The 22,828-nt window shown below is 43.4% G+C and overlaps 3 protein-coding genes across 4 annotated transcripts in view; 2 read left to right on the top strand and 1 right to left on the bottom strand.

The window, feature by feature from the left end:
* Nucleotides 1–193: 193 nt before the first annotated feature.
* On the top strand, nucleotides 194–13,894 carry XRCC6 (X-ray repair cross complementing 6). Of its 2 annotated transcripts, none has more exons than XR_011678555.1 (12): nucleotides 194–350; nucleotides 448–557; nucleotides 649–787; nucleotides 3,680–3,934; nucleotides 4,748–4,931; nucleotides 6,277–6,463; nucleotides 7,671–7,839; nucleotides 8,969–9,130; nucleotides 10,031–10,160; nucleotides 10,858–10,971; nucleotides 12,525–12,638; nucleotides 13,406–13,545. XR_011678555.1 is itself a non-coding variant. In XM_071423013.1 (12 exons), exons 1-12 carry the CDS (start codon nucleotides 260–262, stop codon nucleotides 13,600–13,602), a joined length of 1,839 nt encoding a protein of 612 aa, XP_071279114.1. In that variant the 5' UTR covers nucleotides 194–259; the 3' UTR covers nucleotides 13,603–13,894. The 2 variants fall into 2 exon arrangements, 1 of the variants encoding a protein (XP_071279114.1); XM_071423013.1 differs by having other exon boundaries at nucleotides 10,858–10,958; nucleotides 13,406–13,894.
* Nucleotides 13,895–15,218: 1,324 nt separating this feature from the next.
* On the bottom strand, nucleotides 15,219–18,806 carry SNU13 (small nuclear ribonucleoprotein 13). Its single transcript, XM_071423017.1, has 3 exons — nucleotides 18,601–18,806; nucleotides 17,695–17,815; nucleotides 15,219–17,114 (listed from the first exon to the last, which is right to left on the bottom strand). Exons 1-3 carry the CDS (start codon nucleotides 18,601–18,603, stop codon nucleotides 16,852–16,854), a joined length of 387 nt encoding a protein of 128 aa, XP_071279118.1. The 5' UTR covers nucleotides 18,604–18,806; the 3' UTR covers nucleotides 15,219–16,851.
* Nucleotides 18,807–19,071: 265 nt separating this feature from the next.
* MEI1 (meiotic double-stranded break formation protein 1) overlaps nucleotides 19,072–22,828 on the top strand; it is a 34,044-nt gene continuing 30,287 nt past the window's right edge. The window contains exons 1-2 of the mRNA XM_071422031.1: nucleotides 19,072–19,229; nucleotides 21,567–21,617. Coding sequence (XP_071278132.1) covers nucleotides 19,205–19,229; nucleotides 21,567–21,617 — 76 coding nt within the window. The 5' untranslated portion in view covers nucleotides 19,072–19,204. The remainder of the gene's footprint in view (nucleotides 19,230–21,566; nucleotides 21,618–22,828) is intronic.

Raw genomic sequence — 22,828 nt, forward strand, 5'->3', positions numbered from 1 at the left:
CGCGCCGGGGGCGGAGCTACAGCCGGGGGGCGGGGACGGACAAGTCCCGCCGTCATTGGCTGAGACTCGAAGCCGTGAGCAGCGCGTGAGGACCTCCCGCCCTTCGCTACCCCACTGCAGCCAATCCGCGTGGAGAGGAGGGGCAAATGCCCCGGGATGGGCGGGGCCGGCCCATTTCTGCTCTCGCCATTGGTCAGAGTTGTTGCGGGGGAGGAGCGATCGCTCGGCTGAGCGTGAGCGGGGCCGTGCGGCGTAGGCCATGGCGGGCTGGGGGTCGTTCTACCGGGGCGACGGGCTGGAGGAGGAGGAGGAGGAGCAGCAGGAAGAGGAGGAAGGGCCTGAGGCGGTCGGTAAGGGCCCCCCACCCCCTCATGGAAGGCGGCAGCCTGCTTTCCATGCTCCACGTGTGGAGGGGCCGCTGCTAAAACTGTTTCCCCCGTTCCGTAGCGGAGCAGAGGTTTTCGGGCCGGGACAGCCTCATCTTCTTGGTGGATGCCTCCAAGGCTATGTTCGAGTCCGACGGGGAGGCAGAGACTCCTTTCGACATGACCATCCAGGTAGGGATGGATAAACTGCTAAGGCAAGACTTTCACACTCCTTTCTGAAAACTATTTTCTTGTAATTTTGACCTGGGTGCGTTTTTTTCAGTGCATCCGGAATGTGTATACCAGCAAAATTATCAGCAGTGACAGGGACCTGTTAAGCGTTGTATTCTATGGTACAGAAAACAACAAAAATTCGGCAGATTTCAAGCACATTTATGTTCTCCAGGAGCTGGACAATCCAGGTAAAGTGGTATGAAGATTTTGTAAAAAGAGGGAGCAAGGAAATTGGTGTAGTAGCATTGTCAGTAACTGGTCTCTCTAAAATCTGAGAGCTATCAGATAAGTTCTTACTGAAATCTACTCTTGCTGGTGGGGATAGATTTAGATATTTATTGAAAGCTTAGAAACTTCATAAGAGCCTAGCATTTTCTCTTAGAGTTGGTTCAGATCCTTTTCTATGCCTTTTCTTATATTTTAATGTGGTGGCTTCACTTGCTGTCTGCTAAACCTTAGAGTATCTCAACAGAACTCTTAAATGTCCATCAGAAAAGTGTGTGTCCATGTTAAGGCACCATGGGTTCCAGCTGATGGAGAATGTCACAGAATAGCTGAGGTTGGATGGGATTTTGGAGGTCATCTTGTCCAGTCCTCCTGCTCAGGCAGTGTCAGCTGGAGCAGGTGGTTCAATATGGTAGCCTGTTTGGGGTGTTCCATCTCTTATTTCCATAATAAGTTCTGCAGTTCTTGAATTTCGCTCTTTCATTTTCTTGAGATTACATACCATCTGCTTGATAGCAAGTGCTGGTTGCTGAATTGGAAAGGCAGCAGGAGAAGTGCAAAGAATGCATGCTAGTGGTGACAGATTGTCTGGCAGTTGAGAGTCTTCTGGGGGAATTTTGTCTACAACTTTTAATACAGCCTTTATCTCTGAGGATGTTTGATTTAATATTCTTTACTGGGGGGTGCAGTAACAACACAGGAGCTTCTCCTGAAAGAATTGAGCCTTCTCCTATTTTCAGAATTTATTACAATAGAGACCTGATAGGACTGCCTTAGGTTCTTCTCCCTTTTCTGGTTGACAGTGCCTTATAGGTCTTGTATTTTCATTTTCCTCCTTCTTCCCTGCTTGTCCTTTCTCCCATGTTAGAGGCAGTAGCCTCACCACGAGGATAAAAACAGCACAGGTGAAAGGTGGGTGTTGTTCTGATGCCTTCTGAGGCTACCTGGAACAGAGGCTAAGAGTTAAAGGAATAAAGCAGGTATTTATTAAATGGCCTTGGGCAGTCCAAGAGCCCGGCTGTGGCTCCACCCAGGATGGATCCTGAGTCATGAGGTTTCACACTTATATAAGTTTTGGTCCATTTACATATTGAGGTTAATTGTCCAATTACAGTTTCAGCTTATGAAGTTCCATCCTCCCAGATTGCTCTCCTCAGTTTGCTGCTGTTTACACTTTTTGGGCCTGAAGCTACAACAGTGTCCCTGGTTCTCAGGCTGGAAAAGAATTGCTTTGCCTAACTGCCCTGTGAAGAGAACTTGCTGACACTTTATATGAAGCTCAGAGTTATATACCAATGCACCACAGAAGCTAGAAAATATGAAAGCTAAAACTTAAGGCATCAGTTCAAAAAGAGCAGAATTGTGTATTTGCTGCCCCTGGAGAGCAGTCCTCTGGAGAAGGAAGAGATGCTATTGGTGATTATTATGGAGTACATAATTATGAAGATTTATGTTAAAGGATAGATGAGGAGATGAAAATAAAATAGTAAAGGCAGAGAAAAACATTTTCAAACGAAGTTTTGTAAGTACTATAGAGCTTAAGTGAAGGACAAAGGAAGAAGCTCTGCAGAATGCAGTGGCTGAAAAATGAAAGCTTGTCTCCCATTGTAGAGTAACAGGAGAGAACAGAACCTGCTGTTAGACAGGTGGGAAAATGAGTTCTAGCTGTGTTGAGGTAATCCTCAGAGCTGCAGCAAGGCTGTGGACACCTGACCTGAATGTTGCTGTGATCAGTGTGGTGATCTGTGAGCTTCCTCTCACCTCTGTGTGCATTCTCTCTGATCTGAGGGGCGTGGAAGGAGGAGGAGGAGCTCTCCACCTTCCCAGCATGCTGTGGAGATGCCGGATGCATTTCAGGCTCCTCTCTTTTCTGTGGTGGTGCAGCAGTCTGCTGTGCCTCTGCAACAGATTGCTGCCTTTGCAGCTGAGCACTTGGCATTCAGTGGAGGGGGTTTGCAATACTTTGATTCCTGTCCTCTCCCACAGAAAGAGCCCACATTGGTGCCAGGGCATTTTGTGTCCTCTTGCCCTAGCAGGTGCTTTCGGTGGTAAGTGGCTAGTGATATTGTTAGGCCATGCTGGACAGTTTTCTCAGCCAGGTGTTGGAAGGACATTGCTGTTGGAGAAGATGAAACAGGAAAGCCTTATAAATAAAAAGGAAAGCCTTATAAATGAATGCCTGGCAAAAGATTTTGAGAATATAGAAACTATAAGTGAGATTGAAATGAAAGAAAGCTTTGAGAACAACTGGAAAACAATAGTATGGCCAGACTGGAGGTAATCCCCTTTTGATGAAACAAGACCTTCTGCTTGCAGACAGCTCCAAGGGTCAGAGCAGACCCTACTAGCTTGGCAGAAGGGGTCCAAAGAGTCATTTTTAGAGTTTAAAATGTAACACAGTATGGTAATGTAATGATTCTAATAGCCTGTGTGTAAATGCTATAGGATTTGTATCTTGTGCTAGATTGGTTAGTGAGAATCAGAGTATTCAACACAGAAGAAGATTTATTGTATTGTAACAGGAAACTCACTTTCTTACCCTCTCATCCTCTCTCTCTGTCTCTCTCATCCTCTCTACCCCTCTCTTCTCTTGGGCCTGCTCCAAGCTGTGGCTGGCAGTCCCCAGCAGGGCCCTGCACCCGGGCCCTTTGCAATAAACCCCAAGTTCCATGACCTGGCTGCAGAGATCTCTTGTCTCTGTCTGTCCCGACCATCCTACCCCCCTAGACATTGCCACAGAGGTGCCTGGGAGCATTCCTTGGGTGTCAGCTCTAGGGGACTCCTGGTGCATACTCAGAAGAACTCATGATACTTCTGGCAGAATTCCCAATGCCTGTGGATGCTGTTTCCCCCAGGTGCAAAGCGTGTTCTGGAGCTGGACCAGTACAGGGGAGAGGAAGGCCGGGCCCTGTTCCGGGAGAGCTTTGGCCACAGTGCTGACTATTCCCTGGGTGAGGCGCTCTGGGCCTGCTCCAACCTCTTCAGTGATGTCCGTGTCAGGCTGAGCCACAAGAGGATCATGCTCTTCACCAACGAGGATGACCCCCATGCCAATGACAATGCCAAAGCCAAGCTGGCCAGGACCAGAGCTGGTGATCTGAGGGACACAGGTCATTCTTTCCCCTTTTCGTTTTAGACACAGTAAACGTGATGAATCTTTGCAGCAGATGTTAACTGCATTGCTGGTTTGTGATGGAAAAAGATGTAAAATCTTCGGAACTGGGGAATGTTTCTGAATGTTCCTAAATTAGAAATTTGGTATCTAATCTTAGTTAGAATAGATGTTTTCAGATCTGGTATTCAAAAGCTAGCACTTGTTTTCTAGGACCTCTTTCTAGTTTGATAGCATAGATGGGGACATGACAGGGCCAAGAAAATAAACTTTTCTTTGTTATTGTATCATTTTCTAGGAAAGGAATAATAACACCAAGTTAACACAAAAGGAAAATTACTTTAGGGTTCCATTTTGAATTAGCTGAAGGGCATCAGCCTGGGCTCAGAGAGTAGACAGCATTAGTTCGAGTGTGTAGCTGAGGTAACCAGTGATGTTGGAATTCAGGAGATGTCCTGGATCTAGAAGCTGTGAAGGTTACTTAATCCATTAGCCCCTATAACTAAAGGAAAAGGGATTTTCTGAACTTGTTACTCCCCTCTATGCCTGAGGTAAGATTATATTTTATAGGAGCTTTCATTGCTGTCCAGATTCTTAATTAGAGAGGAAACATTTTCTATTCTGCATTGTTTTGACTGAAGTTAATATTCTCTTTCTCCAGAATATTTCACATCTGGTACAGATGACAGTTTGGAGCTTATTCTTACTTAAATTATTTGTGTAGATAGAGAAATCTGAGAGTGCTGAGATACATGCTGATGCAAGAAAAAGGCAGTTTTTATCCTGCTCTTATCTCTTCCATTGTTTCTAGGTATCATCTTGGACCTGATGCACTTGAAGAAGCCTGGAGGGTTCGATATCTCATTGTTCTACAGGGATATTATAAATGTAGCAGAGGATGAGGACCTTGGGATCCAGCCTAGAGAGTCAGAGAAACTGGAACATCTCATGAAGAAAGTACGAGCAAAGGAGACAAAGAAGAGGGCTTTAGTCAGGTTTGTGCCTACTTATGATACATCATTCATTTAGCAGGGGCACCTGATGTTATTTTTAGACTGCATCTCACTTTCCTTTTCTGGAATGATTGGTCTTTAAAGGCACTTTAAAGTGCTTACATTCCTCAATCTTAATTCTTTAGTCCAAGAATCTTTAGTGGTGTTTCTTCTGTAGTTTCCAATGATATTTCTGGATGAGAAGAGCAGAGTGGACCTCTTGTTTCCTCTGTGTGATATCTCCTGTATTGATCTTGGCCAGAAATGATAATTTGTTAAAAAATTACATAATTGCCAAGTACTTACTTAAAAAGCTGCAACATAAAAAGTACTGTATAGTGAAATCTGATTGAAATTAGGCTTTTCTTGCCAACACTAACTTTAAAAAATGCATCTGAATGTGAATGCTAGGTATTTTTTCCTGTTATTAAATAGTTATACGTTGCCAGACTGTCTAGGTACTTGGCATGGATTCACACAGCCTTGATATTTCTAATCTCCTAAAAGATTAGAGATACTTAAGAGAGATTACAGGGATCTTGACAAAGCAGATAGAAAGTATTTTTGGAACCACATGCTCTATAACAGTTGTTTTTTTTGGGAGTGAGTTCATAGCAGAATGCTGTGGAAGCACAGTAAAGGGAATGAACTTCAAGGCCTAATGTTTTTTTCTAATAAATATTTATAAAGTATCCCAACCTGAGCTGTTGTCACTGGCATTCTTGCTCCTGCTTGCAGCCTTATTTTCTTTCCTGGGAATGTTCCTTTAGTTTTCTAGTAGCTGGGGAGGAAGAATCCCAAACCAGTGATACCTTTTATAAGAGAGGAAGTTGCATTTGTAGTAACTCACTGTTCTGCTCTTATAACTTGAAGATTACCTCTATTTTTAAATTTTTGCATCTAATTTTTTCCCTAACATCTGATTTATATTCTTTCCTAAATCTTGGTATTGTTTGTCTTAGTGGGTTTTTGGGGGAGAATGTTGCCTTCTGTGCAAACAGCTGTGAGAATTCATGGACATTACAACAGGCATAATTGGGATACCCAAATGGGGACTTGTCCTGTGCTGTTTGAGCATAGCTGCCCTTCAGTGAAAAAAAAGGTCAAAGAAATATAGTAAATTGCTTGTGTTTAGATGACTTTTATGATGAGAAATGATGATATTGCAAAAATATTTTTATTCAAGTGAGATTATGACTCAACTGATAGTATGTTTCCAAAGATATATGTGATTTTGGGGGAGGAGAACAGGAGAGGGTCAAAGGAAATAACTTACATGAGGGGGTGATTTTCTTCTGCAGTAGTGATTTTTCAGGAATCTTAAGTCTGTATCTGCTTTTTTACACAGGCTAAATCTGCATCTGGGCAAAGATGTGGCCCTTTCTGTTGGTGTTTACAACCTTATTCAAAAAGCTTATAAACCACATCCAGTGAAGCTTTATCGGGAAACTAATGAACCTGTTAAAACCAAAACAAGGATGTTTAGTGGAAAAACAGGCAGCTTGCTCCTGCCCAGTGACACTAAAAGGGCTCAGGTAACTTTTTGATTATGTACCTGCTTTTTCTTGTCTCTGATGTGCGAGGGAGATGCCAATTCCCTTGCTGCTTTTGTTTGTATTGTACTTTGAAGATGAGATACAGAAATATTTGCATGTGTATGCACCTGGGGACAGGCTGGTGTGTTGAGAGCTCTGCAGGGTGAGAATGGGTTGTCTCTCTGGCCTGGCTGTCATGGGAAGGCATAGCTGCTGGTGGGAGTGCTGTCAGGAATACAGTTCATTTCTTTCTGTAAGGAAGAACGAGGTTGTCAGAGCCTGACCTTGTGTGACCCTGGGCCATTGCCACTGCTGTCAACTTTTGGTTTGATAGGAACAGATATGGTCCATTTTGTTAAACATACAAGTATGAATCACAGGGGAGTTGGAGCTGTTTTCCAAACAAAAGGCATGTTTCCTTTGGAGTTTTTTTGTATAAATTTTTCTTTGTTTTGCCTTCCCACTTGATAGTTTGGCTAATGTAAATTGAGTGTCACGTTGTAACAAGCACAGCTTTATTTCAAAACAGGTTATGTAGTTGCTAGGTATACTGTCACAAGTGTGCTTTGTGTCTTCGATGTTGGTAGTTCTTAAAATTGTTGTCTTAAAATGAAGTATTTAGTCTATAGTGGATATTAGTTTCTTGAAATAAAGTATAGGAGATAAACAGAAAGCTGAGCAATAAGCCCTGATGTCTGCTTCAGCAGCTGGACTATAATATGGTTTTGATTTTGTGGGGCATGAGTGGTACTACAGAAACATTGTTTCTCAGTCACTGTTTCTGTGAGGAGCAGGTAGCTGACTGAAGCAAGTTTACAATTGGACAGGACCTCTGAAAAAGTCTGGTACAACCCAGCCCAGAGCAAAACCAGATGAGGTTGCTCAGGGCTTTTTTGGGACGCCTCTGAAGAACTCCAGAGATGAGATGTGACAGCCTCTCTGTATCTGGGCTTAGCCATTTTCTTACAAAAGTGCATTTTGCTTATGTTCAGGTAGAATTTCCCTTGGGATAATGGTCACAGACTGTCACTTGCCACTTCAGTGTGCACTTCTCATGAGGGTTTATACTGTCTTGTCTATAACCTTCTTTTAAATAGTGGAACACAGCAATTGCATCCTCTTCCTGCACTTCCTGCCCTGTCCTGCCTCCTGGTCCTCATTTTTTTTTTATGCTGGCAGCCCTGTCATCTGCTCTTCCCTCGTTTAGACATACGGAAACCGACAGATTGTGCTGGAGAAAGAGGAGACGGAAGAATTAAAACAGTTTGATTCTCCAGGTTTGGTTCTGATTGGCTTCAAACCACTTTCAATGCTAAAACAGCACCACCATGTCAGGCCCTCCCAGTTCATCTATCCTGAGGAGTCCCTGGTGAGAGGTAAGCAAAGATGGCAAGAGAGGATTTATCACTTTGCATTAGTGTAACCTGCTGATCCATCGTGTGTGGGTGGGGATCATTGAGTGTAAAATTTTAATTACTTGTAATTTAAAAACTTGCTAATGTTAAGAAGAACTAACTGTTATTGCCCCTCTCAGCTGCAGATATGTCTTGTTTTCTTCTATAGCAGAGCAGCCAATTGTGCCTCATGTTTATCCATCATGACAAGCAGCCAATTAAACCATGCAGATGTAGTCTCAAAGTACTTGTTTTAGCCATTTATGAAAGTGAAGGATCCTAGTACCTGCCAAGAAGGTAAAGTTGGTTTAAAAAGCCCAAACAAAACCAACCAACAACAAAAAAAGAAAAACCTAAACCCCAAATCAGGGGAGATAATTGCTGTTTTTAAGTCCATATCGGCTAGGAGTGGAAACATGATACTCAGGAAGTATAGTTGAATTAACAGCACTTTATAGGCTTGTAAAGAGAGAAGGGAAGGACATTTAGAACTGCTTATTTTTGCCTTTTTATATGTATACATCTGTTTATCAAGAAACATATCCCAATCTGCAATAGAAAGAAAAAACTTTTAGCTCCTTGGTCTAGCAGTGGATAAAGAGGGCTGAGTTATGACCAAAGGCTTTTCCAGTGTCTGACTAAAGAAGAACCCTTATGCTTGCTTCTCTAACTGCAGTTTCCTGGCTCAATCATGTTATTTATATGTCAGTCTTTCCCTGACCACCATGTCTGGTGAAATATACCTGAGGCAAACATGTGCCTCAGGAATAGTACTGAAGTCTGAATTCTTAGTGTGTTACTTCCACAAAAGGTCTGTGATCTGCTTTTATTGTGATGCCCCACCAAACAAAAATAGACTTGGTAGATAAAATTTCACAGTTTTCAATCTCTCAGATGGTAGTGATTTCACTTCTTCCACCAGAACTCTCACTGCTGGTCAGGAGAGACTTACTAACATTGTCCATTTTGAGTCTTCTCCCTTTTAAAATTTGCTTTTTACTGCCACAATAATGCAAGCATTTCAAAGAAGTTACAGGATTATATCTAGGGTTATATTCCAGAGCAAAGGAGCAAAGCTGTCAGTGTGACCAGTCCCCTCTTTGATTTGCAGGGAGTACAACTCTGTTTAATGCCCTACTGATGAAGTGCTTGGAGAGGGAGGTGATGATGCTGTGCAGGTACACCCCTCGCCGGAATGTCCCTCCTCGCTTTGTGGCCCTGGTTCCCCAGGAGGAAGAGCTGGATGAGCAGAAAGTGCAGATAGCCCCTCCAGGTATGGGAAGAGATGATGCCTTTCCCTGCATGATTGGATGTAGTCAGTGTAATGGCATCCTCTATTGAGGGAAAATACTTGTAGTGCTACCCTCCCTTAAAACTGGGGAAAATGCTTTCCAACATTCCTTTTCTTCAGTTTTGTCAGTGTAAGCATCTGATGTTGGATCTATTTTTAAAGTCCCAATTGCATCAGTGCTTGCTCAGGTATGACCTGGCTAGAGTGTTTTCCCTGCCTTCTACCTATTTTTTGCAGATTCAAATAACTGCTGTAGAAATGAAAAGCCTTTTTTTCCTGCTTGAAGACTAGTCAGAATGTCTTTTCTTGAATTATGTTGTATCCTTGAATAGATTGTAAAGTATTAAATAAATAATCTCACATATAGTGAGCCTCATACCACATCAGACGAATGGGGAATGATTAGGGAACAGATTTCTGCTGTTTTGCATTTTCTCACCTCTTTAAGTGCAAAAACATCTTCTGGGAGAATGTAAAGTAGGGAAGTAACACTGCTTGTGTACAAAGTAAATTATTTCAGAATAATGTGGGCAATATCTTGATTTTCAAACAAATCTTTCTCAAGCTCAGACCCAGTGGGAGAGGTGGACTGGTTGATCTCCTGCACATAAAGCAAGTCTCTGGTATCCAGTTGGTAGCTATGAATTTAGTCTGAATGTCTTTCACAAAGCCATTAGTGATGTTGGTTACAAACATTGAGATTGGGATTGAGTGTCCTGCTGTAGGCACTTGGAAGTATTATGGACTGCTGTTGTTAACAACAAAACAGGTAGGTAGTTTGGAGTCATCAGATCTAGATAATAACCCTCTTGGTTTTTCTGTAAATTATTTTGACACCATTCTTCTGTGTAACTGTTGTCTTCCTCCCTCTCTTCTGTGTAGGTTTCCACATGATTTTTCTACCCTATGCAGATGACAAACGTAATGTTGATGTTACAGACAATGTGCCAGCCAGCCAAGAGCAGGTAGACAAAATGAAGGAAATAATTCAGAAGCTACGATTCAAATACAGGTACCTGGAGATAAATAGGGTGCAGGGGGTGGCATGGGGAAGAAAGCACAACCATTGCTTGCTCTGCTGCACATGTTGTTCAGCTGTGGTGTTCCTGAGATCAGATTTTGATGTATTTTGATAGAAATTGCTTCTCTTTGCAGTAGCTTTGTCCAAACTTTATTCTTAATCATTCTGGATACCCAGGCACCACAATGCTTTATGTAGCACGTTCTGGAGTTCTTTGTAGAATTGCACTTGTTCTCTGGGCTGTTGTCATTTGTTGCAGAGGTATCACATTTTATTGTGGCTCTGCCACTCTACAGCAGATCAGACCCAGATCATTTAAATTAGAGCACTTTAGAAAGAAAAATTAGGTCTTTTTTTCATTACAGCTGGGATAAATGCTATCAAGTACTTTCATGGGAGATTTTTTCTCTAGATATGCGGAAGCCACCATAACTGTACATAAAGTATAATACCACTATCTCCTTTTGCTTCATACAACTTTCTAACTCTCACACAGCATTCTTATGGGTTTATACATGACAGGATAGTGATTCAGCAGGTACATTGCAAAGAGGAAAAGCAGTTCTGATGTGATGGATTGTTGTGTGGGAAAGAGGGAAGTTTTATTCTCACATAAGTTGGTGGTAGATCTTGTGTTTTGTCTGTCTTCTTGGCAGCATGCATTGACATTTTGGGGGATTCTTGACAGGGCTGACAGCTTTGAGAACCCAGTTTTGCAGCAGCACTTCAGGAATTTGGAGGCTTTGGCGCTGGATATGAGGGAACCAGAACAAGCTGAGGATCTTACAAGTGAGAGCTCTTGGTGGGTGTGAAGGGAGGCAGGGTAGAGGACTCGTGACTTTGTTATGAGTCAAATATGTGCTACTACAAACCTAAATGTATTTTAAGAAATATTTCAGTTGTGTGCAGTTTCACTGTGTAGGATTCTGGATGGGTTCATTCTGAAATACTGAAACCTTATTTTCTATTGCTGTCACTTATAAGGTAAAGAAAAAATTGCTCACTTTACCATCCAAAATTAAAATTGAATCACCTTTTTCCTGTGGTGAAAAATATTTTCTCTGAAATTCCTCTGTTCAAGATTCTCATTAATATTTCAGTGTGATAAATGGAGTGAATGAAGATAATTATTCTGCTGGGGGCAGTGCTGCCACCTAGTGAGGGGGAGAGTTAAACTGTGAGTGTCCTGTATAACCACAGAGTGGGTCAGGAGGGCAGGGACCTCAGTGGGTCATCTGGTCCAGCCCCCCTGCCCAAGCAGGGTTATCTTACAGCACATTGCACAGGGTGCATTCCAGGTAGTTCTTCAATTATTTCTCCAGTGAGGGATATTCTACAACCTCTGTGGGTGACCTGTTTCAGTGCTCAGTCACCTTCCCAGGAAAGTTTTTCCCCCTGTTCAGATGGCTCTTCCTGTGCTCCAGTTTCTGCCCATTGCCTCTTGTCCTGTTGCTTGGCACCACCAGGAGCCTGACACTATACTCTTGACACCTTCCCTTCAGATACTTAGATGAGGTTCCCCTCTCAGTCATCTCTTCTGGAGGCTGAACAGTTCCTTCAGACCTTCCTCATAAAGAAGCTGTTCCAGTCCTTTAATCATCTTTGTTGTCCTCTGCTGGACCCATTCCAGGAGCTCCATATCTCTCCTGTATCGGGGAGCCCAGAAATGGACGCAGCATTCCAGATGTCCAAATTCTTGATATTACCAAGAGCTGTAAATTTTTCATTTGGGAGTATCATAACACAAGTATTTGCATTTTTGCATGCTTGCAGGACACTTGTGAACTAGTTATTACAGAAGCACAGTTGTGTCTGGTGATGTTACTGAAAAACAGTCAGACTTGTTAGCACCAATGCAGCTTTAAGAAGCAGGTGTTCTTTATTACAGTCCTGGATGCATGAAGGATATCTCCACCAAAATCGTGCATCTCTAGTACAGAAAAAGCTGTTTATGTAGGTTTTCTCAGAAGAAACAAACGTGGTAATCATTTCCCCAAACTCATTAACATGTGTTATTTCTCCTTTGTGCACATGTTCTTTAGTCCCAGGGATCTCTCTCATGGTCATAGACCCTAAAGTTACAGCTGGGTGCTTGATGAAGTGGTGTTACATCCCAATACAGAGTGCAGTTGGCATACCTAAACTGGTTCATATTTTGTGAGTCCCTTGGTGAATGTTTAACATGATCCTACAAAATAAAGTATTGTGTGGTTCCATACACTAATGGTTTTGTAGAATGAGCGTTGTATTTTTCCCACCAGGTGAACTGATAGTTCATCTGGCAACAGGGATGGCCTTGCAGACTTTCTTGTGATCACACTGTTTCTGAGAGGGCAAATCTTTATCTTTTGCCAGTGCCAAAGTCTGAACAGATGAGCCACAGGCTGGGCAACCTGGTGGATGAGTTTAAGCAGCTGGTTTATCCCCCTGACTACAATCCTGATGCGAAGGCTGTAAAGCGAAAACAAGGTAAGTAGTGGTGGTGCAGACACAAAATACAATGTCTGTATTCTGTTAAGAAGCTCCTGTGGTTTCAGTTTGTCTCATAGTTTAAAGTAGCTGCTTGTGCAACAACTCTGCTAATCTCCACAATGAAGTATTATATCCAGTATTGTTTCTTAGAGAGTAGAGAATATTGTGGTATCCAGTTGGAGAGTTGCTGGAGTGACAAAATGCAGGGTCAAGTATAAGAAGTAACGTAGGTAAATGACTGCAGAATATGTATATATAATTTTAGCAACTTTCTGTTTTACAACAGAATAGTAAAATCACTTATGCTTTCAGTTTGTGTTGGTGAGACTTTTATGCATGGGCTATTTAGCAAGTCCAGGATGGGCATCTTAATGGCTATATGTGTAAGCAATGCTAAAGTCCATGTGTAATTTGGGAGTCTATGAAAGACTGCATAAAGCGAGTGTCAGCTGAGCTCCCTGTGGAATCATTGCATTCTGCTGTCTCAATGAGAATCCCTTAAAAGTTTCATTTGGAGGGTGATGCTTTCATCAGAACACACAGTTTTTATACTTCAGTTAAGATAACTCCTATCAACGAAATACTGCATGACTTACATAGTGACTAAGTTACCTGTTTCTTAAAAGAAAACATGAAAACTAGGTCTGTGAGCGTGTGGCTGTTAAAGTACCATGTGCTAATGGCCATTAACTATGGTATGTGTAAGAAGCATTGATGTCTTTTTAATTTTTAAAATCTTTGTGGTCTAAAATGTATCTTTCTAGCTTCTGATGGTCAAACTGAGAAGAGGCCCAAGGTAGAAGTCTCAGAAGATGAGCTGCGGAGTTATGTGCAGAAGGGCACTCTAGGCAAGCTCACTGTACCTATCCTGAAGGATGCATGCAGGTTTTTGGGGTTGAGATGTGGAAGCAAGAAGCAGGAGCTTGTGGATTCTTTAACTGATTACTTTAATGAGCACTAAGCTGGAGAGGGAGGCCCTGGTTTACTTCTGTCTGCTTAGAATCTTGATTGTCTTATGTGGGTGCTGTGTCTATTTAATCTTGCTATGAAAGAGATGGCAACTAAATGTTGCTTTGTCTAGCAGTGGAGAAACTTTTTACTTAGTTGTGAAACATCTCTGCAAAGTTGGATTCTGTTGACAGTAGGTAAAGGCAGAACTAAATTCCCTGTAAACTCAGGTCACCCACTGCACATGGACAGAGTTGTGCCTTGCTGGTTTCTTAATAAAAGTTTGGATCTTTTCCTTTGCAACACCGACTGTGTCGTCTCGGCATCATAAAGACAGCAGAACTCACTTCAGTGTAAGAAAACACAGTGATCTGTGTTAATGGCACCACATGAATCCAAGCAGTAGATTGAGTCTGTGTCCTAACAGAGGGTATAAATATGTATTACTCTCCAAAACAGCCAGTATCAGTACTAGTAATCCAATTGGGTTCTTTTCTGCCATGACCATTACAAGTATTACCAGCAGATCTTAAAAGAAAAAAATCATTACTGGGAACCAGTATCCAATCCCTTGGGCAAAAAGCTGGCACTTAAATCTGCACACACAGGTCTTCCATTTTTAAACGGTAATAGCAGAAGCTGGTTTAAAAATGGAAAACAAATTGTGTTCCCTGGAAGGCTGCAAGCATTTATCCCAATTAAATTACTGAGATGGCAAAGAGCTTTTCTACCTCTCTAAGTGAATGAGTCAGACTATTGTTCAGGCTTCTGTACTCAAACATGTGCTTTTAAAATAGAAGAATAGCAAGTTATGGAGAGAGCCCTTGTTACATACAGTATTTTTACTTTTTTAGTCCTACTTAAGGCTGTAGCTGGGTGTTAGATTTCCATCCCTGGCATGCCCTACCTGTCTTGCAGTGCAAGGTACCTAAAACCAATAAACAGTTGTTGCTTTTGCTTTAGGAAATTACTAATTGTTTAGTGAAACTCTTAACATTTTACAGTACATAAACATTGGATACCTGAGGTGTCCATTTTGGTCTGCATAGTGTTTTTAGTGTCCAGAGATTCCTGTGTGTGGCCCACAAACTGTCTTGTCACCATCTGTAGTGTGGCACACGTGGAGCCAGCTGTGACCACCCTTCTAGCACTGTGACTGTCCTAGCTGTGCCAGCATGCTGCTCACTTCTACCTTGACAATTACCCCAGAGAGCAGCTAGCCTGCACTGAGCTCTGCAGTACTGAAACTACGTTACCTGTTACACTTCCCATCAGCCTGGATTAGTTATTTTTAATAAAATTTGCCTAAGCACTCAATTTATTTTGCCCTTGGGCAATGAAGTTACTGTAAACGCTTGTCTTAGCAAGGCTTGAAGAGTGGAATAGTGAGACTATCCTGTCTCTAAGTCTGTGAATTGAATTCTGCAAATACCCTTGTTAACATCTCTCTTGCCTTGCTAACCCTCAGGCACACTATGGGCCAGGCTTTGGATGATTGTGGCATGTTTGTTCTAGGTTATTAGATCTGCCTCCTGGCTTTTTTTTTTGTTCTTTTTAATAGCAGGCTATCACATTAAGCAGAAGTTTAAAAGGGATGGTGATGGAGTGCTTTAGAGCAGAAAAAGACAGTTTTGCTTGCTCAAGTATCTTTTATTTCTGCTCCTTGTGTGCTTTCTCTTACATCATCTGTCTTGGTACAACAGGGCAAATCCTTGGCAAAGCTGTAGTTCTTAACACAACTAGCTCAACAGTCAGCATCAGTAGAAGGGAACAGGAGCCCTTTTAAACCTCATACAAATAAAAGGATTCTGAAGTATTTGGATCAAGTTTATCTCAGCAAGGATTACTGGTATCAGCCATTTACAAAAATATACAAACATGATGTCTTCAGTCTTTCATAAGCTCACTTCATCTGCTTGGGATGTACTTATGAAAGGTATGAAGTTATGCCTCTGTGGAAACATTACAGAAAATTTTATTTTCCATTCTGCTATTGCACCTAATGAATGGATTGCACCTAATTTTGCTTTGGCATCCTGCAATAGAAAACAGGTTTGATATTCCAACACAGGGGTTTAAACTTCTGATCAGAGCAGAAGTGCATTTATTATACAATATGTATTTAACTAAAACTAGGTCCATAAAACCACCACTGATCCAGACTGCTGTTGGTGCTCCATGCTGCTTTTCCAGGACATGAGATGATATAGCATTCTCTTCTTGAGACATGTATTAATTTATCTGAAAAATTACTTGTTCTCTGTTTCCTTGGCCATGACTTAGAAGGGTTCATCTTCAATCAGGTGACTAGAGTGCAGTAGCTAAAAAGCATGGCACTTTTTATAATTAACAGTCAGATGTAGGGTGCTCATCAGCCACAACAGGCTGCTCTCTGCCTTGTGTTTTGTTCCTAACTTCTCTAGGGAGCCCAACCTCAGTGGTAACAGTCCATGAAAAGGAAACTGAAAGAGAACAAATTACTGCACTGCAATAGCCTTTAGGCAACCTGTGAGCAGTTCAGCTTTACAAGCAGAAACATTCCAGTTAGTTGCAAATACTTCACCAAGGGAATGACAATTATATTTAGCTTTGCAGCATTTTTATTTTTTCTTAAAAAGTCAGTATTTAAAAATAATCAAATTAAGAGAGTTCCCCTTGTGTATTGCCATAAGATTTCTGCTTGCGGTGCATCTCTTACAGACGTCTCTTGTCTGGTTTTGAGAACAAGGGCTGTGCTGATCTTGGCTCTACCTGCTGCTACACAGTAGCTGCTGCCTGCCTTATACGTGCCTGTGCTGCTCCATCACTTACTGACTCCAGCAGCCTGAACACAGGGAACCTTTTCCTCAGTAGCCTAAACCGTTCAGAAATGCAGTTACTCACAGCTGCTGGAAGCTCAAGCTTGGCAGAAATACTGCACCACAGAGAAAGCTGACGGGTGGGTTAAAAAAGCCCTGAGCAGGCAGACAGGAAGACGAGGGGAGGACTTATTTTTTCTGTCATTCTTTCAAACATAAAACAGCAAACACAGTTGTATAGTCACTTTTCAAGAAGTAATACAATGAGAATGAAAATGTTGGAGTGGAATAATAGAAAAGTGGGGGGATAGGAGGCAGAAACACTAAGAATTAAGCCATAATTAAACAAAAATGTGGCATTTTAAAATGAAACTTTGATATCAAAACTATCGTCTCAAATGAAGCTAAACATAAATTTCCCCTAATTTGCACTTTCTATTTCACACACACACTCTCATGGGCACTTAGACCAAGAGTCTTTCTATAGCTTGCTGTACAGACTGGATCTGAGGCTTTAGCTGTGAGCCCTCCTTGATGGTGATGGAGCAGGCGATGACAGGCCGGGAAACGCCGCACGCCCGGCCCAGGGCTTGCTTGGAGCGCACAAACACGTACGGTACGTTCTTGTCCTCGCACAGAAGAGGGAGGTGCAGGATGATCTCCAAGGGCTCTGCATCTGCTGCCATCACAATGAACTCTGCTATCCCTCTGTTCAGTGTTTTGGTGGCTGTAAAAGAAGCTGGAGTCAGTCTAGGTCTTTCTGGAAAGCACATCTAATGTTAAACAACTTCAGGAAGTGCTGGAAGTGGCATCAGTGGGAAGAGATCTAGTGCATGAGACATGGGTTCTAAGACATTGCTGAGTTTCTATCCTTAGGAATTCTGGGGTTTTTTACAAGTTTGACTAGGTGAAGCCCCAAGCAACTGTGAAGAGAGGTTGTAAGCAGGTTGCACTAAAGGTACCTTCAAACCCAAATCTTTTATGGTTCTGAACTGGTTAGGCATCTGGTAACCCCAGTGCCACACCACTGAAACATGCATGATTACACACCATGCACCAGGAACACAGTTTGGGAATCTACCAGAACTACATATTAATGTCAAAAAGATTACAGCTTAGTTCTGTCCCTGAATCTTGTTAAAGCAGACTTGAAGGAGGAGAAAGGAGACACACACCTGCAATACCCAGATCTATACAAAATGAGTGATTCACTCATCAAGCTACAGAGAAAGGACAATCTCTACCCATGGCATCTCACAAAATCCTTGTTGTGATTTGTAGCACACTTTTTAACATGCAGGTTTTACCTTCATTGGCTCCCTTGCGTAGCTGCTTATAGTTGCAGGATTGCTGCACGAGATCCAGCAGTGTTTTGGTGAGCTGTGCATCAGCCAGGGGGTAAGCTTTGGGATTCACTTCTGCCTCACTCTAAAGGAAAAAGTAAAGAATATCACAATAGGAGCAAAAGAGGCTTTGGTTCGACCAACACTGCGCAGGCATGTTGGTCCATGTCCACCATATACTGATTTCTGAAGTCGTGTCTAATCTGCTCTGCTCATACAGAAGAAACGCCACTGTATTTTACTCCTAAAAGAGTAAGGATTCTTCTTGTATCAAAGTAAAGGGGAAACGTAAGAAAGATATGCTTTACATCAAAGAGTGTATCTACTTACAATATACATCCTACAAAGCAGTGCACTTATGGGGCAGTCTTCAGACTACGCAAAATGAAACACTTCAGTGCACCTTAACAGTGCAAACTAAAGGACTAACAAAAATTTTGAAGAAATCACCAGAAGAGCACTCATCAGAGTTATTTCTGCAAACCACAAGTAGCTTCTAAACGTTAACATGGGCAGCGGGGTGGCACAGCAGCGAGGTCACAAGCGGTGTTAGCGACTGGCGCTGGCAGAACCGCGGCCTCTGCGGCTCCCAGCACGGCGCGGGGGTGACCCCAGACACAGAGAATCGCCCGTTACCGGGTGTCCCCAGGACCCCTCCGGGCCTCCTGCCCCGCAAGCGGCCGCACCCCGGCCCGCACGGCTTCCACGTGCTGCCCGCCGCGCAGCCGGAGAGCGGCCTCCCTCTACCCCAGGCTGGTGGGAGTGGGCAGAAGGAAGAGGAGTAGGGAGAGGAGAAGGAAGAATAGGAGGAGGAGAAGAAGAAGAAGGAGAAGGAGGACGAAGAGGAGCTGGGGGCCCGACGCCACTCACCATGGCCGCGGCGCGGTCTCTCCTGTGGGCCCGAGCGCGCTGTGAGGGAAGAGGCGGGAGCGCTGCCGCGGCCGCCGGAAGGGAGGCGGTGCCGGGGCGGCCCCGGGGCGGAGTCGCCGTTCCCAGCGGGGCGGAGCCGCGCGGCAGCCCTGGCAGCGCTGATGGCGGCGGGGCCGTGCGGCGATCACGGGCCGCACTGGGCGCTGCCGCTGCGCCCGCCGCTCTGCCTCGCCTGCGCCGTGGAGACCCTGGGCGACGGCAGCGCCTCGGTGGGCAGCGCCTGCCCCGCCGCCCCTTCCCCTGTGCGGCTGGGCCGCGGAGCCCCCTCAGCGGCGGGGCTGCCGCTCCCCGGCGCTCAGTTGGGGGCCGGGCCCGGCCGGTGTGGCCCTTGGCCAGCCCTGTCGCCTCGGCAGCCGGGCCCTGGTGGCCCTTTTCCCCTCAGGGCGGTGGGAGCAGCGCGGGGCTCGGGCCCGGGGCCTAACGCGCTGCTGTGTTTGATCCGTAGCTGGTGCGCAAGAAGCACGTCCTGTCCCGGCTCCAGGATGCCCTGGCCTGGCAGGCGCTGCCGGTCGTCCAGCTGCTGGCACCAGACGAGAGAGTGTGCATGCATTTGATAGGAACTCTCTTTGGTAAGAGCTCTCTGAGGCCTGGTGCAGCAGCAGGGAGGAGGTAGTTACCTTTTGTTGAATACATGTGAAGCTTCCTCACATTTGAAGCCAAAAAAAAAAAAAAGAGCAAAAGAACATTGAGGTGCCTGCCTCTGTATTTCCACCGTGCTGTTGTGTAATTACTCCCTGCAGAAAACTGGCTGTCACTGATTTAGAATAGGTTAATTAATTTTCCCATTCCCCAAGGTGCAGGATTGGCATGTTCATAAAGCTCTTGCAGTTTTTCAAAGTATCTTGACGTATCTGTAAAGTCCTTCTGGAGAATAGGGAATGCTTGGCATTTTACTTTTCCCTGAATGCTCTCCATTCTGGTCTCATGCCTCTGGAGTTATATGAAGATTCATACAGAAATCAAAGTGTGAGCATAAAAAGGTGTTGCAGGATTTAATATAAAATGCGCAAACCACAAATCTATGTAGTGGGGTTTTTTTACGCCATCACTTTACATTTGTAGAAATCTTTGTTGCTGTAGAACTGAAACCTGCTGCTTTCTGGTGAGTCAGCCTCAGCAAAATAGTGTTCGGCAGGATGTCAGAAAGTGTCTTTCCAGTAAGTCTCTGTGATCTTGAACTTCTCTTATGGGTTTCTGTTTGCATAGCAGAGAAATGTCTTTGAAACATCTAAAGTCTTGATGGAGAAGAAATAATGGAAGGGAAAGGTGGAGGGTAGAAATAAGAGTGCCTTCGAAGTGCAAATATACCAGATTCCTTCAATTCCACCATCTCATTTGCACATCACAGATAATTCTTGTTCTTTGGGGAAAAGTAACCTACAAGACCCTCTCCCTGCCTTGATGCACTGAATTGTTCAAAGAGTTGATTGCCCTTAGATTGTGTTGGGCATGTTTTGGAAGCAGTTTTGTTAGAAACAGAGTTTTATGAAGTTTTCATTCTTTTAATTGTGCAAAATTTTTTTTAATAGTATGTGGTGCACATATAATCCTTCAGAGTAGTGGAAAAAGTGGTGATTGTGGCCAATTGAACCCTACACTATATAGCCCTAACACAAAATAGCCCAGAAGACAGGGATGCTGTGCTTTCATTTCAGTGCTCTTGTCTGCTTTAATAATTCTCTGAGAAGAGAATTCTCTTTATGATTGGGTGGTTTGAGGACAGCTTTGGGTTTTACCGTACTTGGTGTAACTCTCACAGCAGTTGGAATCCTAAACTTGGGGCTACAAACAATGTTCATTTTCAGTAGTGCATGGATGAACCAAGGATCATTTGGTGCAAGAGTGTAAGGGGGACCTCCCCAGAAGTTTAAGCAGTGCTGTGGAGGAGGTATTAATAGGGAATTCAGGAAAATACATTTGGAGAGAGAATATTGGAATAAGCATAGGCAGAAGAAAGAGGGTTAAGAGAGGTGAAATGTGGAGTGTTACTTACGAGGTGGTGTGTTTCAGATAAGCCTGAATTTAATGCGGCTAATATTGTAATGTTCAATAATGCTGTATACAAATATTTTCTAAAGAGTTACTAAGGATTGGTCAGATGAGGCATGAAATAAGTAATTTCTTCATCTGTCATAACATTGCTTTAGTTGGTCAAAATTCTGAGACATCATGGAGCCTTCAGAGGGAGGTAGTTTGATTGGATGTATTGAAACAAGTGATTTAGTGTGGCAAAAGTGGGGATCCGAAACACATACCTGATGCTATGGGTTGGAAGGGGCTGGGAGGTGGAGTTTCTTGTCTGCTGTAGTGTTGTAGAGTGAGACAGTGGTTTGTTTTGATACATCCACTCTTATGCTCTCATTGTAAAATTAACTTGTGAAGTGATGCCTTCAGGTTCAATTTAATGTTGGAACTGTTTCTGGATGATTTAAACCTGGTGTTCAGGTTTGGTTTCAGGGTTGTCAGTACTGTGGAGGGAGAAGACTGATCATAGTAACTGGTAAGAATGGAGGACACAAAGCACACAAAGGACAAAACCCACTTCTGTCATTCCAGGGTGTTGTTTCAGATGTGTAATACTGCATACACACAGTGAGATGTGGTGGTAGCAGCAGTTACATATTCCCTGGCATAGGTGGAGCCATTGACTTCAACTATAAAGCACATAAAAATTTGCAAGAGAACCAAGTGTCTTGTGTCCCTGTGTCCTGCTTATGGAGGCACCTTTTGCCATATTCCTGGAGAGTATCCACTCTTATCTGACAAAGTCAGGCTGGTGTTATGTGAAGCAGGAAAAACAAAACAGTTCTGAAAAAAAAATCATCTCCTTTTAACAAGAAGGAATTACAGCACTGATGATCAGAAACAGGAATGAGTTCCATGATGTGTTGTGGTTTGTCTTGTAGGGATGTTGCATTCTGTGGAAGACAGCAGTGCCCTGAACCTATTAGTTGAAGGTGAGAGACAAATCCACATCTCAATTCCTGGCAGTTTTTGAAGGGGACAATGTGTCTTGTCTGATACCTATAGTGAGATGCTCAGCTTTGACACAGCTTCAGAAGGGAAGACCGTCGATATCCGTGCATCAAAAATGATGATCTGCTCCAATACTGGGGGCAGGGGAGTGTGTGCATTTTAAAACATTGAACATTTCTCTCAAAGGTTCTGTGTGTGTCATGAATTTAGTATCAGATGGGTAACAGTGCCTCAACTTTGGCATCTTTAGACCTGACCAAATTGTCAAAGCAAATGGAAGTCTATGGGATCTACTGCTTTCTCTTCAGGAATAGAGGGTATTTGTGATTTAGCTGTACAGGCTGTAGATTCCTCTTTGTGAGCAGTCCTTCATTTGAAAATTGAAGAAAACATATGCAGGGCTGACAAAGGAATCTCTGCAGTCCAGTTAACCCTGGGCACCTCTGCTGAGTCTAGAGATATCAACAGTGCGGTAGTGCATTTCATGACCAGCCATGAAAGGTAAAAGGAGCTATTACAAACTTCTTCCAGAGGGATTTTAGTTTCCAGACACTTGCTTGAAATGGGGTTGAAAAGTGGAGAAGTCTTTTTGTCATGTTACCAGTCTGTTGAGAGATGGATGCTCTCTAACAGAGCAATTTTGAATTAGTGTTGCCTAAGTGTTGAAAGTGTTATAAGTTTCTGAGAGTTTAGGGCAAGAAAGGGCTATTAAACCACCTATAAATCACCTGTCTCAGACATGCTTCTACTGAGATGTGTAGCTCTGTAGCTGAAGCAGGTCTAGTACTGCCTTGGATATACCAAGAAATGGTGAGCCCAGAAGTCCCTGGTATTTCTTTTTAGAATGCTTTCCTAGGATACGAATCAAAAGTGTAGGTTTTCCAAATGAGTCATGCCATGACAGCAAGCTACATCCAAGACAGCCTTACCAAACCCTGTGTAGAAATGTGTGCAGTGTCTCAGTAAAGGGGCTCTTGCCAAAATTTTATCAGCTGAACATTCAGGTGCCAGTTCTAAAAGTACTGGAAGAAGAACTTTGCTTGCTGCAACTGGCCTGCTGGTCTATGTGTGGAGGCACAGGCAGCCTGCCAGCATCAGGCAACTCCCTTGAGATTTGGTTAGGGAAACCCCAGGTGATGTGTTGCCACTGCCTGGAAAACATCATTTCTTGCCGATTCCTCTTATTAGTACA

Source organism: Agelaius tricolor, unplaced genomic scaffold, assembly GCF_023055355.1.
Source record: "Agelaius tricolor isolate 1412-34295 unplaced genomic scaffold, bAgeTri1.0.p SCAF_3, whole genome shotgun sequence".
Taxonomy (NCBI): Eukaryota; Metazoa; Chordata; class Aves; order Passeriformes; family Icteridae; genus Agelaius; species Agelaius tricolor.

Excerpts from the sequence above, each read along its gene's own strand:
- XRCC6 (XM_071423013.1), top strand. The coding sequence starts at position 260 with ATGGCGGGCTGGGGGTCGTTCTACCGGGGCGACGGGCTGGAGGAGGAG. Across the intron at positions 788-3,679 it reads CCAGGAGCTGGACAATCCAG|GTGCAAAGCGTGTTCTGGAG; the intron begins GTAAAGTGGTAT and ends TGTTTCCCCCAG. Across the intron at positions 10,959-12,524 it reads ACAAGCTGAGGATCTTACAA|TGCCAAAGTCTGAACAGATG; the intron begins GTGAGAGCTCTT and ends ATCTTTTGCCAG.
- SNU13 (XM_071423017.1), bottom strand. Across the intron at positions 17,115-17,694 it reads ACGCAAGGGAGCCAATGAAG|CCACCAAAACACTGAACAGA; the intron begins GTAAAACCTGCA and ends CTTCTTTTACAG.